Below are 19,381 nucleotides of genomic sequence, written 5' to 3' on the forward strand. Positions count from 1 at the left end.
TTTGGAGGGCAGGATGAGAAGGGGCAATATTGGGATAGTCGTCGTGGATGAACAACCGGAGTCAAGCTCTCCCGCGGCCGTCTCCAAACTTCTTAAAGAAGCGCTGCGGATGGACCGAGACGTAAAAGTGGACCGGTCACATCGCAGTTTAACCCAGTGGAAACCAGGGGACCGACCGCGGGTTATCATCGAAAAACTACACTATGATGGAGACGCTGCAGAGATCCTGAGGAGAGCGAGGAACTAGGCCCACTCAGTTAAAACGGGAAATGTTTAGCGATATACCCCGACTACACTGCCACCGTCGCCAAAGCCAGGGCTTCATTCACCAGCGTGAGGAAGATGTTGCGGGGAAAGCAGGGGATCCTCTACGGTCTCCACTTTCCCGCCAGACTCCGCATTACATACAGAAATGAGGAAAAGGAATTCCTGGATGCTACAGAAGCCTTGGAATATGTGCAGAAGAACATCATCCCTGAGACGGAAAAGTAACATTTTAATATTTTTGCCGGTTTCGGTAAGAGTAAACATACATGCACAGAAACTCTGACATATAATAATTCCACCTGGAAGGCAGTTGTATTCCAGCTGTCGGCATGACTTTTAAATCTTGTGCACGTACGTTTATATTTATGGACGCTATTTCAACTGTGGGTAAGCTTAATACTATGCGCCATCCATTCATTTTATCGTACTTATATTATTTTCCCAACCTTATAATTGGACGCATAAAGCCTTATACATTAATAACTGGATATATTTTCTGAGCAGTGTTTAATGCTATATGCCATTGTGTCTATTTGTTTAAAAATGCGAAGGTTCTGTGGAGACCTGAATAGTGCTGAATCTTTGTATCTTAGCACACACCAATACAGTCAAATAATATCTAGATTGTATTCTTTGCCGCGTGTTACTTTTGTGGCCTGGGACTAGGTCCCAACCTCTTGTTCAGTGTGACCGTGAGCTCAGGCTTACACTGTTTTCTTGTTATAGTTTTGCTGATCCTAATGTTCCCCCAGGATCCTGCGTTAATAATAAGGACAATAAGGTTAACATATAATTCCTTTATCCAAGTACTTAAGTTGAAGCCAAGAGTATACAGTATATTCATGTTGAGCAGATTTTGTATTTTATCATCCCATGCATAAGTTCAGCTACAAAAACATACTAACAGTTATATATTCCCATCAAATACAGACTGTAAACTATAGTTAATGGAGTCAATTAAAATTATAACCTATAATGTTAAAGGTCTTCATAGTCCTATAAAAAGGAAGAAAATTCAGTTAAAACAAGCAAACTGCCAAATAGCATTTTTACAGGAAACTCACCTATCTGATAGTGAACATGATAAGCTTAAAATAATCCTGGGCAGACAAAGTATATTATTCATCACATAAGTCTGGGAGAAAAGGGGTGTATCTATTCTAATTCATAGGCAAGTTATTTTTACACTATCATCATTACATAAAGATACAGAGGGGCGATATATTTTGATAAATGGATGGATTGATGGCACTGAAATATCTCTTATGAATGTATATGCACCAAATGAGGATGACCCTGAATTTATTAAGGTAACTTTCAGTAATAGGATAAAGTATAGCTCTGGGCTTTTAATGATGGGAGGGGATCTAAACTGTGTTATGTCACAGCATATGGATAAACAACCTAAATCGGAAGGTCATCTTCAAAAACGAGTAAAATGCTTAGACGTCAATCTCTTGAATTAGGTCTTGTGGATGTGTGGAGAAGTAAATATCCACGAAATAGAGACTTTACATACTACTCTTGTAGACATTCATCCTATTCCAGAATTGATTATTTCTTCACCCCAAAAGTAGAATTGCATAGAGTAGTGGACATAGAAATATTACCTATTACTATTTCTGATCGTTCACCCATGGCACTTAAGTGGGAACTAGGCCAAAGACCAACCTCTAAACAGTGGAGACTTAATGCTTCTCTGCTCAATGATAAGGAGTTTACCACTTTCATTACTGCAGAGCTTAATTTGTACCTAAATACTAATAACACACCAGGAACATCACCTCTTATACTGTGGGACTGTGCTAAGGTATACATAAGGGGCCGTATTATTTCATATACTTCTGCAAAGAAACGAAATATGAGTGCCAAGCAGCAGGTCTTAGAAGAAAAAATAAGGGAATTGGAGAAACATCATAAACGAAATGCTTATCCTGATCTCATTAAAACTCTTAAAGATGCACGCAGAGAACTTAATAGTTTATTATCAGAGAGGATTGAGGGAAATTTAAGATTTACTAATCAGCGATACTATGAATATGGTAACAGAGCAAGTAAATTATTGGCATTTACATTGAAAAAACAGCAATCATCTAATATAGTACAAAAAATAAAATCTAGTAACTCTGAATTCCACACAAAGCCGGATAAGATTGCAGATTGCTTTGCAGAGTTTTATGAATCTCTTTACAAAAATTTGGAAACTTGCTCTGATGATATGCAAATCGAAACATTTTTAAAAGACATAGAACTGACAGAATTAACAGACTCAATGTCTGAGGAATTGGATGAACCAACAGAGTAATGGGAAATCAAGGAACAATTTCTACTCTAAAAAATAACAAAAGCCCTGGGCCTGATGGATTTATTAATGAGTTTTATAAAACTTTTAAAGATATCTTGTCCCCCTTATTATTAAAGGCATATCATTGTCATGGCGAGCACAGAATTGCAGACACGTGCAGATACTGATAAAACAATATGTTTATTATAAATAGAGAAAAATGGGTAATCACCAATAACCCGAGAAATGAAGACAAAACCATACCATAAACGAGAGACAGTCCAGAGTTCATACACGAGAGATCCAATGTCAGAGGTAATCCAAGAGGCAGTAGTGAAAACACAGTCCAGGTAATACACAAGCAATCCAGTATCAGAGGCAAAGGCAATAATCGGCGTTGAGAAAACAAAGGCAAGGTCATACACGAGATAAACTGAGACAAGAGAAATAGAAACGCTTTGTAATGAGGAGAACCTACAATACGCGGCCTGGGGGTGTGTGTGGAGTGCTCTTTTATAGTGCCAGTAATCAGAATTCAGGACTTCCTGGAGGAAGCAGGTGAGGTGTCATGTGATCAGGTGAGTGCGTGATGTCAGCGGGTGGTGCATTCTGGGTAGTGTAGTTGTTGACTTGAGAACCTCCGTTAGAGCTGGGTGTGGAAGGGACAGAGGAGCTAACAGCACCAGACGTGACAATCATCAGTCGCTAGAGTTAAGACAATGGCCCCTTCCTGGAAGGAAGCAACAATAGTGGTAATACATAAAGAGGGCAAAGATCCTACTGAATGCCAGTCCTATAGGCCAATATCGTTATTAAATGCAGATTTGCGCATCTTGACAGGAATTTTGGCAAGACGGGTCAGTAAAATAATTCCCAAAATTATCCACCCAGATCAGACTGGTTTTATTACTGGAAGATACTATGGAGATAATATTAGACGACTACTCAATATAATGTCCCATCAAAAAAATCTAGGAGAAGAAGCAATAATTTTATCATTAGATGCCCAAAAGGCTTTTGATAGAGTATCGTGGCAATATCTATTCCAAACTTAAAGCGTTTTAATTTCGGCACTAACTTTACAAATTGGATACAAACACTCTACTGGGATCCACAGGCTGCTGTCAAAGTTAACGGATACAGGTCAGATAAATTTACACTGGAGCGTGGATGCAGACAAGGCTGTCCTCTCTCGCCCCTTCTGTTTGCTATAAGTATTGAGCCACTGGCACAGCTTGTCAGGGATAGCAATAATATTAAGGGAATAACAATAAATAAAGAAGAGCATAAATTATCTCTATATGCGGATGACGTACTACTTTATTTGACAGAACTAACTACAACAATACCAAATTTAAAAAGTCTTATTCTTCAGTATGGATATTATTCAGGATACAAAATTAATGTGGAAAAAAACAGAAGCAATGGACATTAGTCGTAGAATACCACAAAGTGTAAAACTCCAAAGTGGATTTAAATGGCCTAAAGAGGGTATTAAGTATTTAGGTATATATATCCCTATGTCCACTCAAAATTTATATGATGCCAATTATAAGAAAATAACCCGGAGAATTAAAAATGACCTGAATCGATGGTCTACACTTCCTCTCTCTTTGCTAGGTCATATTGGTCGTATGCTCTTAAAGAAGTGTTCCAACAGGATATCCCACAAGATCCTACAGTGGCATTACTGGGAGTTATTCCCGATGGTGTGGTCGGGAGGTCCAAAAAATATTTACTTGGAATATTATTTACAGTAGCTTTGAAATGCATTACAATTAAATGGATGAACCCAGACCCCCCAACATTCAATCTATGGAGACAAAAGCTATGGGAGGTCAATCAGATGGAACAAATAACATATACACTAAGGCTTCAAAAACGGATCTTTACCAAGCGGTGGGGCCCTGTTGAGCATCTAATTATACAATAAGAAATTTTACTATGTGTATTAGCGGTACCATTGATGTTCTTTGCAGTCCATTTGTACATTTCTTTATGAATGCTCAGTGTGTATGTGGCTGTGAACTATTCAGGAGTGGATTTTTATTTATTTATTTATTTATTTTTTTTTTTTTTCTTTTTATTGCTTTTATCTTGTACTTTTTATATACTGCCTAAAATTGATGTGAATAATGCAAAATACTGGAAAAATGAATGTATAGAATTGTATTTGTATTACATTATATTGTACTATGTAAAAAAAATAATAAGTTCAAAAAAAAAAATAATAACACCAACATTGATAAGGAAGTTTTTTGCGTGTTTTTGTTTTTTTATACTAGCAAGGGACATGAGGTCAGTCCTGATTACGTTATGTTGTGCTGGTTTGTGCTGGTTAATTTGGGATAATGTGCTAAACACAGTTTTGCAGACTTATGCCAATGTAGGTCTTAGTCAGACTTATTCAGTCACATGGACACAGAGAGAAAGAGAGAGAGAGAGAGAGAGAGAGAGAGAGAGAGAGAGAGAGAGAGAGAGAGAGAGAAAGAGAAAGAGAGAGAGAGAGAAAGAGAGAGAGAGAGAAAGAGAGAGAGAGAGAGGACTAACTAGTCTCTGCACAAAGTACACCCAAGTCAACTCTGGAGCTGTCTCCTGACTCCTGAACTCTGAAGGCTGAATTTCTAACAAATTGGTGCTGTGACCTGGATTTCTAATAACTTGGTTCTGTCACTCAGATTTCTAACACCAGAATCACAAGAGCAATGGATCATTTTCGGTTGACAGCTGGGCTTATTACTGTGAAGGCAGTGATTTTATAATATTTGGTGTTTTTGTTTAAATATATTTTTTTACATTTGAACGCAGAGAGTCCTTTGTGAACTATGGTTAAGTATTAGTTGAATTAAATAACATTTTAATTCAACTAATTATTTGGGGGGGGGGATTAATTGAGGGGGAGATGCAAGGAGGAGGGGTTAGATAGAGGTTTAGCAATGAGATTTAATCAATAATTCAAAATGGTTAAAAAGTAAACTACTTTCTGATTGCTCTGATAAAACAAATGAGTTTACTCATTTACAGCACTATTGTTCATAACATTTCCAGAATTTGTTATTTTTTGGGTTCTTGATGACACACTTCAATACCCAAACACACCCTAACCACCCCTCCCTCACCACCCTGGGTGTTTCCCATATTTATTAGCATTATTCTGATGTATCTTCATTTCTGTTCCAGGGTGAAACAGTGTTATCTCAAGGAGGAAACTGTTTCTCAGCTCAGAGAACTTTAAGAACACACTGTACACTGGTGTTTAATGACTCATCTGAAAGCAGATACTTGGGCCCCAAAATGGAATCATTGTTTTACACAATGTGATAATTTATATAACCTCTTAATGATAAAATATATTTAGGTCATTTTTCAATTAAACTGAAAATTGCCTTTTTTCCCCAACAAATCTTCAAATCTTCAAATCCATAATGATATAAATTTATTTCTGCTCAGAGAGATGCACTAACTACCATACACAGCCAATATTTTATTGAGCTACCTATAATGCTTTGAGTTCTATTATTGATTTACCAAAGAGCGCCAGAACGTCTCCAAGTGTCCCAAAACGTAATCAAATGGCACAAAATCCTCCTATTGTCCAAAAACCTCTCCACAAAGCCCCAAACCTCTCTAAATAACCCAAAAGACTAAAATCCACATGTGTCAGATTACTTTCTGACTTACTGCAGATTTGACTATACCCTCTGATTGACAGCCTCTAGCCAATAAGAGCATGGGTAGTGTCGCTGCGTAAATGGGAGATTCTCTGGTTGTGCACAAAAAAACATAAGTCTGCATATCAGCAGTGTTTTAACTCTGTCTCAGAATGATCTATCTTAACACAGAATGACTCACATGAAAGCAGAAAGTGAGTACAATTGAACAATGTGGATGTCAATAAAAATAGATGGGCCGTTTTAGAATTCATACATATTTTGTTTGAAATTGCAGATTCTTCTCTTGTATTTTCAGTAAAACGTGAAAAGTCTTCACAATCTTTGCCTAATTCCTAAAAAAACAAAGCGTGCTATTAAAAAAAACTCTGATTTCTAAATGAGAAACTGTATATATATATTTTTTTTTTATTTCATAAGACTGATTAAATTTTGATGGGGATGTTCAGGATATACATACTCAATGCAATACAGAACGGTGTTACAGCAAAAAAAAAAACTTATTTCTTCACAACAATTAAAAATGTTTGAATTGTCGATTTGGCCACTAGGGGGCCTGCAGAAAGCGTTTAAATCACCTGTGAGTAAAATGAAACGTAAAGACAGCACAATGTTTCAGAAGAAAGGAAACATTTATGCAAAATGAAACGTTTTGCAGATTTGTATCCAGTTTTAGACTCAATGAAATGTGGCAAGTTACCCCCTTCAGCCACAAAAAAACTGGATCACTGCCAAACCATTTCCATTTTACATCAGTGTTTTTTTTCTGGGTGAGAAAGGTATTCATTCAAGAACACCATTATATATTGTGTTGTACTATCACAACAACATTATTTTATCTTTCTCTTTTACAGTTCAAGTTGAAAACAATTATTTTACCCAGTCAATAATACAGTCATATAACTCATTTTAGAAAATACTATAATAAATGAGTTTATACAAATGTGCAGAAACATAAAAACACAAACTAAACAATCTACATTCTCTTTACCCTCAAACAGATGTACTCTGTACATTCCTCACTGTTCTGTCATTGACTATTTAATATAGTTAATATATTTTGCAGTTATATTATCTAAATTGTTTATTTTTAGCTGTAAAGCTGCAGTACAATCATAATAATGTAAATTTTACTATGCACACATGCATTACTGTTTTATTTTGCTATAAACTCTCAGTTACTGCCAGTCATGTGTATCAGTTTGATACATATGAGTATCTGAAGTGTTTTTTCTCTTTTCCAGACTGGAAAAATGTGATCTCACAGAGGGAAGCTGTGCAGGTCTGGCCTCAGTTCTGACATCAGAGAATTCACTGATAGAGCTGAACCTGAGTAAGAATCGGCTACGAGATGGAGTGGAGAGTCTCTGTGACGGACTGAAGGATAACAACTGTAAACTACAGATACTGAGGTAAGATTATTATTTTATCAGTCACACACACACACACACAACACACACACACACACACACACACAGAACAGATTTCCATTTCTATCCAGGTACAGTGCTGTGAAAAAGTATTTGTCCCCTTACAGGTTAATTTAGTTTTTGCTTTTGGGTCATACTTTCAGGTCTATTGCACTATGGGACTAATCCCATCTGACATTTACATTTTTATTCTTCTTATTATTATTTAAATCATTAATATAGTATGCCTTTAATGGGAACAATTTTTATGGACACACTGCACATGTGTATCTAGCCTTTTCTCACAGTCTCTCTCTTCTTTATTGCATAATATCATATTCTGGTATGAGTAATTTTTTTCCTTTGTTTTTTGTTATTATTCTATTTGTGTGTACTTGTGTGTATCTGTAAAAAGTTCCTGGAACAGTCTAACTCCCCCAGGGAGAGTAATAAATGATTTTTTTGCCTACACTATTCTGATGTATCTTCATTTCTGTTCCAGGGTGAAACAGTGTTATCTTAAGGAGGAAAGCTGTTTCTCAGCTCAGAGAACTTTAAGAACACACTGTACCCTGGTGTTTAATGACTCATTTGAAAGCAGATACTTGGGCCCCAAAATGGAATCATTGTTTTACACAATGTGATAATTTATATAACCTCTTAATGAAAATATATTTAGGTCATTTTTCAATTAAACTGAAAATTGCCTTTTTCCCCAACAAATCTTCAAATCTTCAAATCCATAATGATATCAATTTATTTCTGCTCAGAGAGATGCACTAACTACCATACACAGCCAATATTTTATTGAGCTACCTATAATGCTTTGAGTTCTATTATTGATTTACCAAAGAGCGCCAGAACGTCTCCAAGTGTCCCAAAACATAATCAAATGGCACAAAATCCTCCTATTGTCCAAAAACCTCTCCACAAAGCCCCAAACCTCTCTAAATAACCCAAAAGACTAAAATCCACATGTGTCAGATTACTTTCTGACTTACTGCAGATTTGACTATACCCTCTGATTGACAGTCTCTAGCCATAAGGAGCATGGGTAGTGTCGCTGCGTAAATGGGAGGTTCTCTGGTTGTGCACAAAAAAACATAAGTCTGCATATCAGCAGTGTTTTAACTCTGTCTCAGAATGATCTATCTTAACACAGAATGACTCACATGAAAGCAGAAAGTGAGTACAATTGAACAATGTGGATGTCAATAAAAATAGATGGGTGTTTTAGAATTCATACATATTTTGTTTGAAATTGCAGATTCTTCTCTTGTATTTTCAGTAAAACGTGAAAAGTCTTCACAATCTTTGCCTAATTCCTAAAAAACAAAGCGTGCTATTAAAAAAAACTCTGATTTCTAAATGAGAAACTGTATATATATATATTTTTTTATTTCATAAGACTGATTAAATTTTGATGGGGATGTTCAGGATATACATACTCAATGCAATACAGAACGGTGTTACAGCAAAAAAAAAAACTTATTTCTTCACAACAATTAAAAATGTTTGAATTGTCGATTTGGCCACTAGGGGGCCTGCAGAAAGCGTTTAAATCACCTGTGAGTAAAATGAAACGTAAAGACAGCACAATGTGTTTCAGAAGAAAGGAAACATTTATGCAAAATGAAACGTTTTGCAGATTTGTATCCAGTTTTAGACTCAATGAAATGTGGCAAGTTACCCCCTTCAGCCACAAAAAACTGGATCACTGCCAAACCATTTCCATTTTACATCAGTGTTTTTTTCTGGGTGAGAAAGGTATTCATTCAAGAACACCATTATATATTGTGTTGTACTATCATAACAACATTATTTTATCTTTCTCTTTTACAGTTCAAGTAGAAAACAATTATTTTACCCAGTCAATAATACAGTCATATAACTCATTTTAGAAAATACTATAATAAATGAGTTTATACAAATGTGCAGAAACATAAAAACACAAACTAAACAATCTACATTCTCTTTACCCTCAAACAGATGTACTCTGTACATTCCTCACTGTTCTGTCATTGACTATTTAATATAGTTAATATATTTTGCAGTTATATTATCTAAATTGTTTATTTTTAGCTGTAAAGCTGCTGTACAATCATAATAATGTAAATTTTACTATGCACACATGCATTACTGTTTTATTTTGCTATAAACTCTCAGTTACTGCCAGTCATGTGTATCAGTTTGATACATATCAGTATCTGAAGTGTTTTTTCTCTTTTCCAGACTGGAAGAATGTGGTCTCAATGAGGGAAGCTGTGCAGGTCTGGCCTCAGTTCTGACATCAGAGAATTCACTGATAGAGCTGAACCTGAGTAAGAATTGGCTACGAGATTTAGGAGTGGAGAGACTCTGTGAAGGACTGAAGCATAACAACTGTAAACTACAGATACTGAGGTAAGATTATTATTTTATCAGTCACACACACACACACAACACACACACAACACACAGAACAGATTTCCATTTCTATCCAGGTACAGTGCTGTGAAAAAGTATTTGTCCCCTTACAGGTTAATTTAGTTTTTGCTTTTGGGTCATACTTTCAGGTCTATTGCACTATGGGACTAATCCCATCTGACATTTACATTTTTATTCTTCTTCTTATTATTTTAATCATTAATATAGTATGCCTTTAATGGGAACAATTTTTATGGACACACTGCACATGTGTATCTAGCCTTTTCTCACAGTCTCTCTCTTCTTTATTGCATAATATCATATTCTGGTATGAGTAATTTTTTTCCTTTGTTTTTTGTTATTATTCTATTTGTGTGTACTTGTGTGTATCTGTAAAAAGTTCCTGGAACAGTCTAACTCCCCCAGGGAGAGTAATAAATGATTTTTTATATGTAAGTTTGTTTTAATATATATATATATATATATATATTATCCGCATTTTCTTAAGGGCCACATTCAGCCAACAACATAAGTGCATTAGTCACATAATATTTTCTAATTAGACAGATAGTACAATAGCTATTTGTTTGCTATTTTATCGGATGTCTTTAATTAGGTAAATGAACTGCAGCTGCATTATTTTACTCACCAATCAATGAGAGAAGTGACAGCGGAGGGTTGAAACAAGAGACCTGAAGTTGGGGTGCGAAGACACCGCTCCAGGTGTGCACTGGAAGGGCTGTTTCTGTCCTGACTTTTGAAAATGTTCATTGAAGAAAATGATGACTCAGATATAGGTGGAGGGAAATATTGTGAAAACGTGCAATTGCAATTTGTCTTTATAAATAAATAAATGCAGAAAACCAGAAACAACCCGAAATAAAGCTTCATGCATGGACATATGGAATTCCTGATATAATTTTAAGTGTACTTTTTTATTTATGTATTATATTTATTTATTTATTCATTTATATGTGCATTTATTTACACTTATTTTTGTCCCCCATACTTTTGAAGGGACAACACAACCACCCCTGCTATCACAATAAGAGTCATGTATAATCACAGCACTTACTGTTAAGCATAGGCGTAGGAACCGGGGGGGATGGGTGGGACATGTCCCACCCAATATTAGAAACAGGTGGATTTGTCCCCCCCAAAAATGATATCAGTTCGCTCAGGTCAGCTGTACTATTAATGAGGAGACAGACCGGACCAATCACGGAGCCGGTTCAGGTATTAAGTCACGCCTCTCAGTAGAAACAGCCAATCAGCTTGCTGGTTTTGCGGCGCGCGGAGCAGAGGCAGTTTGCTGTTGGGGAAGCCCCGCCCCCTCGCTGTGAGATTTAGCAGCGGGATCGGGAAGCAGCAGCTTCAGCTGATTTTAAAACAGAGATGAATATACGGAGATTTTTCTAAAAGAAAGGTAACGATAGGCTAACCACTTCAACTGTGATGATATGTTTCTGATAGCTGGTTAAAAACCCACGTCTCTGAATCAGCACACACATCAAACTCACTGTGATTAATAAACTGCAGCTGTTAGTGAGTTAGCTTATCTTTGGAATTAGCTAGATTGGGAGTCAGGGTTAAAGGAAAAAAATAAAATATATATGTAATGTTTCCCTGTACCTGATCAGCTAATCACTTTAATTTTCAAACTGTTTATTCATTTAGGATTACAGGACTTACTGTGAGCTATAATGAACGAAAATTGATTTAACTAACTAGTTATCTAGAAGCTGGATGTAGATGATCGCCAGAATTTCGTACAGTACTTTAAGTTGGTAGTTTAAAGCAGTTACTTAACCCCGATCACTGCCCTAAACTAGTGTTTTCCACCTGATCAGCTAATAAACAGTCATTTACTGAGTTTACCTGTTAAAATCCTTTAGCCCCCTATGGAGCCTAAATTAATCATGTATATCCACCAGAGGAAGCTGTAGAATATGCAGAACAGTTTTAATATGCAGTAGAATATATAAGAACTGGGTTGAGAAACACTGCTGTAACGTGACTTCTGTTCATTTGTATTTCACAGTAAGACCACATATCCTGACGTTTATAAAAGTCTCTATGAAACGTAAAGTTACATTCTTTTACATAAAAGGACACCATCTTAAGAAGAGCTCTCAGTAGAAAAAAATAAAAGTGCAGGAGAAAATGTAAATATACAACAGAATTGACATGCCAATACATAATAATAATAATAATAATAATAATAATAATAATAATAATAATAATAATAATAATAATCTGTTATATTATTTTAAATATTAGGTGATAACTCAGACATTGCTTGCATAATTTTTCTAACAACAGTAACTGTAATGTGGAGTAACATGTTTAGGTTGTAAAATCACCTTATAATAATAATTTACTTTTAATTAAAAGTAATTTCCACAAATGTTGTTCTAGGAAACTATTGGGTGGGCTTGGGTTCATATTGGCAAACGTGTCCCCCCCCAATATCAAGCCCGCTCCTACGCCCTTGCTGTTAAGAGTTCCTCCATCTCTAAAATCTCTATTTACTGTTTTATTTTGCTATAAACTCTCAGTTACTGCCAGTCAGTGTGTATCAGTTTAGCTCTGCCTCAAAGCCACAATGTTCCCACAGCCAAACTAAAACAAGGTCCTGTTATGACTAGGTCTAGGTCAGACCACAACACAACATATAAAAATAATTAAAAATAATAATTAAAAATTAAAATAAAGTGTATACTTAAAAAAGGAACACAAGCAGACAGACATCTAAAGGACACATGACACAAACACACAAAAATACATGCCCAACACACAATACCTCTTACCCATGAAAATCTGAAATTCAGCAGCACTAGACGTCCTTTTAATTAAAATGCAAATGTGCCTGACTTTTTATTAAATAAATGAACAATATTATTTTTGTGAGAGAAAATAATTCAGGTGTGTAAAAGAGAAAATGTATGAGAGAGAGAGAGTAAGAGAGTAAGAGAGAGAGAGAGAGAGAGAGAGAGTAAGAGAGAGAGAGAGAGAGAGAGAGAGACTTTTGACACCCTTTATTTTACTGTTATAAACCTACATTACGCACAAAAAAAAAAAAAAAAAAAAAACATACATATATATTATATCTATTTTTTCTCTCTTTTTTTCCCTTCTTTCCTTTTTTTTTAAAAAGTAAAGACTAAATCATCGTCATAAACAGAGCATAATATATCCCCTCGGGCCCACACATGACAAAATTCCTCAATTCTATGAGTCATCTTAAAAAAAACAAAATCAATTTTTAATCTAATCTTTATCAGAGTTTTAAGCATGTCTCCACACCCACACCCCTTCAATTTGTTCTTCCTAGACAGCCACACAGCCAGCATGGCCTGACCCAGTATAAAATTCAATAAAACAAGTATTCTTCTCTGTGAAACTTTATATCTCGGCCCAAACAAATACATTGGCTCATTAAAATCTACACCATATGCGCCAAACCAATCTCTGAGCAATATGAACATAGCAGCCAACCTTGTGCATCGTAAAAAAAGATGCTCAAGTGTTTCTTCTCTGCCACAGAACATACACAAACTGCTAACAGTGGGGTCGATGTGTGCTACGTGTCTGTTTGTGGCCACGGCCCCATGTACTATCCACCACTGTAGATCAGCCGTTCGCTTCTCTATAGGGGGTTTGCACAGGGACCTCCAGCAGCCTCGTGGGGAAGAACCCGGGTCCAAAACCCCCGACCATCTAGTCTCCTTCAACCCAGTCAGGGACCGTTGATGTTGTACCTTGACACACGTCTCGTACAGAGCCTTCTTTGAGGCTGCCACCAAAGACGACAGCTGTGGTCTCTGAAAGGTCAGAATAGATCCTTCCACCTCCTGAAAATCCACTGCCGCTGCAGAGATGGATACCGATAGAGGAGGTGACACATCTTCAACAGCGTTTCGACCCAACTCCTCCCTGAAGCGTGAGGGGAGAGCAGCGATCACCTCACCCAGAAGCCTCTCCATCAGACGGTTTGACTGGACACCAGTCTCTGCACACGGGTCATCTGCAGTTTTCCAGATTCCACCAGATCTCAGTCCATCAACAGTGGTAATCCCTGCTTGTTGGAGGCGCTGTCGTAAATATCTGGAGTCTAAAATCCGTGATTTTATGAGAGGGTTATAAAACAATGGCTCGTCCTTAATGGTAGTAAAAGGTTCATCCACTCTGTCAATGTTCAGCATTGTTAACCACGCTCTTAAAACAGACTGATAAAAAGGAGATGTTGCTAACAAATTCATTTCGTTTACACGTAGAATAAAAAGATGCTTATCATAAGCCATGCTCTCCACGCGCTGCAATAAAGCACAGGCAGTGCCAGCCCAAGCCAGTCCATTTCCATATAAAAGTCTTTGCACAGTCTGTAAGCGAAAAGTTTTAATTCGGCTCGACAGATCGATCAGGCCCTGCCCCCCCTCCTGCAGCGGCAGGTAGAGTACAGCAGCCGGGATCCAGTGCTGGATGACCAGAAGAAATTCACAATCCTCCTCTGTATGTCCTTAATGAGGGCATCAGGAGGTTCTAGAACTGTCACTCGGTGCCACAGCATAGAAGCTATAAGGTTATTGGCCACCAGTACCCTCCCCCTATAGGACAGCTGTGGCAGGACCCAGGTCCACTTAGACAACTTAGCACACACCTTTTCCACAATACCATCCCAGTTCTTCTGCAGAAAATGTGACGTCCCCATAAAAACTCCTAGATACTTCAGGCCTTCTCTGCCCCAATGCAGATTACCTGGTAATATAGGGGGTGCAGCCCTCTGCCACTGCCCTGCTAAAAAAGTCTCACATTTATCCCAGTTTACTTTCGCTGAGGAGGCACTTGCATAAATATCTAAAGCTCTAAGAAGAGCTTGAACATCAGCCTGATGCTTCAGGAAGACAGTAACATCATCTGCATATGCAGATAAAACCACTCGTTCCTCCAAACCTCTAAAATTAAATCCCTGCATATCTGCTCTTAGTCTACTCAACAAAGGTTCAATGGCCAAACTATATAACTGGCCACTAAGTGGACACCCTTGTCTAATCCCTCTTCTCATCATTAAGGGTTCACTAAGACCACCCCCAACCTTTAAAATGAAAGAGGCCTCAGAGTACAGCACATTCAACCATGATAAAAAAACATTTTGCACACCAAAAGCTTCAAGAGTTTTAAACAAATACAAGTGGTCAACTCTATCAAAAGCTTTCTCCTGATCAATGGTTAAAAGACCTATCTCACATACATCCATATTACTCAAGTCAATGACATCTCTGACTAAAAACAGATTGTCCATTATAGTGCGACTGGGTATGCAGTATGACTGATTTGGGTGTATTATAGTGTGCAAGCAAAGTTTCAGTCTATTTGCAAGACATTTTGCTAAAATCTTGTAGTCCGTGCATAAAAGCGACACTGGCCTCCAGTTCTTTAGAAGTCCCAGATCCCCTTTCTTAGGCAGCAGTGAGAGTACAGCCCGTGAAGAAGACACCGGTAACCTGCCTTCAATAAAAACAGCTCTAAAAACCTCAAGCAGGTCTTCTCCAAAAAAATCCCAAAAAGATTTAAAAAATTCAGCAGGAATGCCGTCAATCCCAGGAGCACGTCCAGAAGTTAATTCCTGTACAGCAGTGGCCAGTTCCTGCAGCTGTAGATCTGCCTCCAGAAGATCAGCCTGCTCCCCAGTGATCTTGGGCAGATCACGCAAGAGTTCCTCTCTGCATGAAGAATTACAGTCAGCAGCTCCATACAAATCCATAAAAAAGTCTGTAGCAATTTTCCTCATTTCAGTCGGAAGAGAAGTCACACGTCCATCTGGAGACTGGAGATACAGCATTTTGTTCTGACGTTGAACCTTTTTTGTTAAATTAAAAAAGAAGGCACTTGGAGAATCCATTTCATTAACACTAGAAAACCGATGTCTAGCCAGTGCCTTCTTTGCTTGTTTATGTAAAAAAGAACTCAAAACCTTCTTTCTGCCATCCAACCTCCTTCTCATATCAGCAGTATTGGCACCAACTATCTCACTCTCCAGCAGACTGATTTCTGTCTCTAAAGCACATAAAGTGTCATTTACAATACCACTTGTGTGGGCAGTATACTGCTGACAAAAAATCCTAATCTGAGTTTTTCCCACCTCCCACCAGGATACCAAACTCTCAAACTCTTCTTTCCGCAGCCTCCATTCCTCCCAAATTGTTTTAAAATGTTTAATAAAACCTTCATCCTGAAGTAGTCTAACATTAAAACGCCAATAAGAACTTTCTTTCTGTGTATCTGACATCATAAAATCCAAAACAATCAGATAATGATCTGAGAAACCTGAGGGAAACATGCCTGTATCAATAAACCTATTTCTGTGAGCCATTGAAATATAGAACCTGTCCAGCCTCGCTGCACTGATACAGTTATCCGATGCCTTAAACCACGTATACTGTGTCACTTTCTGATTTTTTTCTCTCCAGACATCTACCAGAGCACACTGATTTAGCACCTCTCCCAACATCACAGCAGACTGTGGGTGTGGCTCCTCCCCTGTCCTATCTATTGTAAAGTCCAGAGTGCAGTTCCAGTCTCCTCCCATTACCACTACTGGACTGCCAGTGACCTGCCGCAAAGCATCTTTTAACCTGGAGAGCAAACGCACTCTCTCACCACCACTATTTGGAGCATAAACATTAACAAAAAGGAACTCTGTTAGTCTAATTTCTACCTGAATAATTAAGATTCTACCCTGCTCTAATTCTGTGACCTTTGGATTATCTAAAAACAATCTACTATTAAAAAGCACTCCCACCCCTGCCGAAATATTTGACCCGTGACTAAAATAAAAATCTCCTTTCCACCACATCTTCCACTCTGCCTCATTATCATGATCACTATGCGTTTCTTGCAAAAAAAGGATGTCTATATTCTTTTGTGTAATGCATTCAGAAATCATAGCCCTTTTCATCTTGTCCCTGCCACCATTAATGTTTAAAGAGCCTATCCTAAGCCTCTCCATGGAAAGAGAAATTAGAAGGAATAAGCAGACAAGGACAGCAACAGAAAAAGAAATAAACACCCTGTGCACTGTGATCATTGTTTTTCTTTTTTGAGACGCTCCTTTTGTCTTAGTTTAGTCAGATGATTCTTTAGACGAAATCTCTTTTTTCTGTCTAATTCCACAAAACTGGCTACTGAACGCAAGTGCACTACAGATGCTATAAATTTTTCAACATCTGGAAAAAAATCTACAACATTAACCGATTTACCAAACGTAGTATCCAGGAAATCATTAATTTCCTTCAGAGTATACAACGGACTGTCTCCCCCAAACTGAGAGACACCAATGTCAGATATATCTGAGAAACTATCATCATCCTGTGACCCACGCAGCTCCATTTCCTCATCCAGCTCCATAGAACTTTCTGCTACCTCCGTGTTTATCCCAGCCCCACTGTGAGCCAAACCACTACTCCCAGCACTCTCCGCCTGTGCCTGTACCATTACTGCTGCACCAGGCTGCGGGTCCGACACCTGACCTGCATCACTCAGCCTTACCTGCTCAGCACTTAGCCCCTCCCCCTGATCACTACTGTCCCTCCCCTGCACCCCGCTGATCCCTACAGCAGCACCACCAACCTGAGCACTGGCAACCTGATCAACACCACTACCCCCAGGAAACTGAACAGATCCGTCCCCGTCACTACTCTCTCGCTCACCATCCACCTGCTTACTCTGACCTACACCACCACCACCCTGCTCACACTCACCACCACACTCTCGCACAATATTTACAGCTGCAACACCACGCTCCTGCTCACTCTCACCTGCACCAACACGCTCCTGCTCACTCTCACCTGCACCACCACGCTCCTGCTCAGTGTTTACAGCTGCACCGTTATCTACAGGCTCACCTGTGAGCAGCGCTGACTGTACACTGTAGCTCCCCTCAGCCTGACCCCCTGTCCCAGCTCCACTCGGCCCAGCTATCTGACTATCCCTCCCTCTGTGCGGACAGACAGACTGCTTGTGGCCAATATCCCCGCAATCAAAGCACCTCTGACTTCCAGTACTAGCGTACAGCATGTAGGATTTTCCTTCATATAAAACTCTGAAGGAAACATCTAACGTCGGCTCGTTCAAGAACATTAGAACTGCGCGCCTGAACGAGAGGACGTGCTTGAGCGCGGGGTTCTTACAGTTCAGTGGAAGCATTCTCACATCACTCACTATCCTCCCAAAGCGGGAGAGTTCCCGCTCTATATCCGCGTCGGGAATAAACGGGGGGGTGTTAGAGATGGTAACTCTTGTTGTAGTTGCACCCAGCGGAGTAACGGAATAAAGTTCTCCACTTACCCGTATTCCGTGCTCAATCAGCTGGTATGCGAGATCCCTCTCTGTCAAGAAAACAACCACGGCCTTATTCATCCGGGACGCAGATACAATGTTCTCGCATCGCACGCGCTCTCCTACTGCCAACAGGACCTGCTCCACTGAAACCTCGGATCTCACCTCGCAGCGCACCTCGTGGCGAAGCGAGAGAGAGCGGCCTCCCCCATTCAGGTGAGCCGCCATCCCCACGCTCCGCCACGAGGCCCAAAAGAAAACCGAAAAAAGTTAGTAAACAATTATAGTAAAGAAAAAAGAACGGCGCTACTTATGATATTGTAGCAAGGTACGGTTGTGATACAATAAAGCCCCGAAAATTAATCCAGAAGAACAATGTAGAAGTAAAGAAACATCCGCTCTCAGCTCCTCACACCCGCTCACCCGGCATTCTCACCCCCACTCCCAGCATGCAACAGAGAGAGAGAGAGAGAGAGAGAGAGAAATAGAGAGAGAGAGAGAGAGAGAGAGAGAGAGAGAGAGACCTTTAAAAATGCATTTATTAAAATAAATTAAACATTAAACAGCTCTTTTTCAAACCACAAAAAAGAAAAAAACACAGAACATGAGAAAAACTATACGTTTAACATTAGAAACTCATCCTCAGAAATAAAACACAACACCTCCCCCTTTCCCCAAACCTCAGAAAACTCCATCAGTCTGTGAGTCAATTTAAAAAAAACAAACTCGACACGGATCCTGGTCCGTACCAGCGCTTTAACCAACAGGACAGGATCTAATGTCCCTCTACCACCAATTTTGTTTTTTCTTGTGAGCCAGACAGCAAGCTTGGCCTGACCCACCAAAAAATTCACGAGACAGAGCGTGCCTCTCCGAGCAGCCACATATTTAGGACCAAAAATATAGAGGCTTTCAGTCCAACCCACCCCGAGCCCCCTACACCATTCTTCTACTAGTGCAAACAGACCTGCCAATCTTTCACACTGCAGGAAGAGGTGACCCAGCGT

General features: G+C 38.8%; 1 protein-coding gene across 2 annotated transcripts in view; it reads left to right on the plus strand.

The window, feature by feature from the left end:
- LOC103038098 (ribonuclease inhibitor-like) overlaps positions 1-19,381 on the plus strand; it is a 316,182-nt gene that overhangs the window by 199,965 nt on the left and 96,836 nt on the right. For both annotated transcript variants that reach the window (XM_049463187.1, XM_049463188.1), the window contains exons 11-12: positions 7,467-7,634; positions 9,864-10,034. In XM_049463187.1, coding sequence (XP_049319144.1) covers positions 7,467-7,634; positions 9,864-10,034 — 339 coding nt within the window. The remainder of the gene's footprint in view (positions 1-7,466; positions 7,635-9,863; positions 10,035-19,381) is intronic.

This window comes from Astyanax mexicanus, chromosome 13, assembly GCF_023375975.1.
Source record: "Astyanax mexicanus isolate ESR-SI-001 chromosome 13, AstMex3_surface, whole genome shotgun sequence".
NCBI classification, from domain to species: Eukaryota; Metazoa; Chordata; class Actinopteri; order Characiformes; family Acestrorhamphidae; genus Astyanax; species Astyanax mexicanus.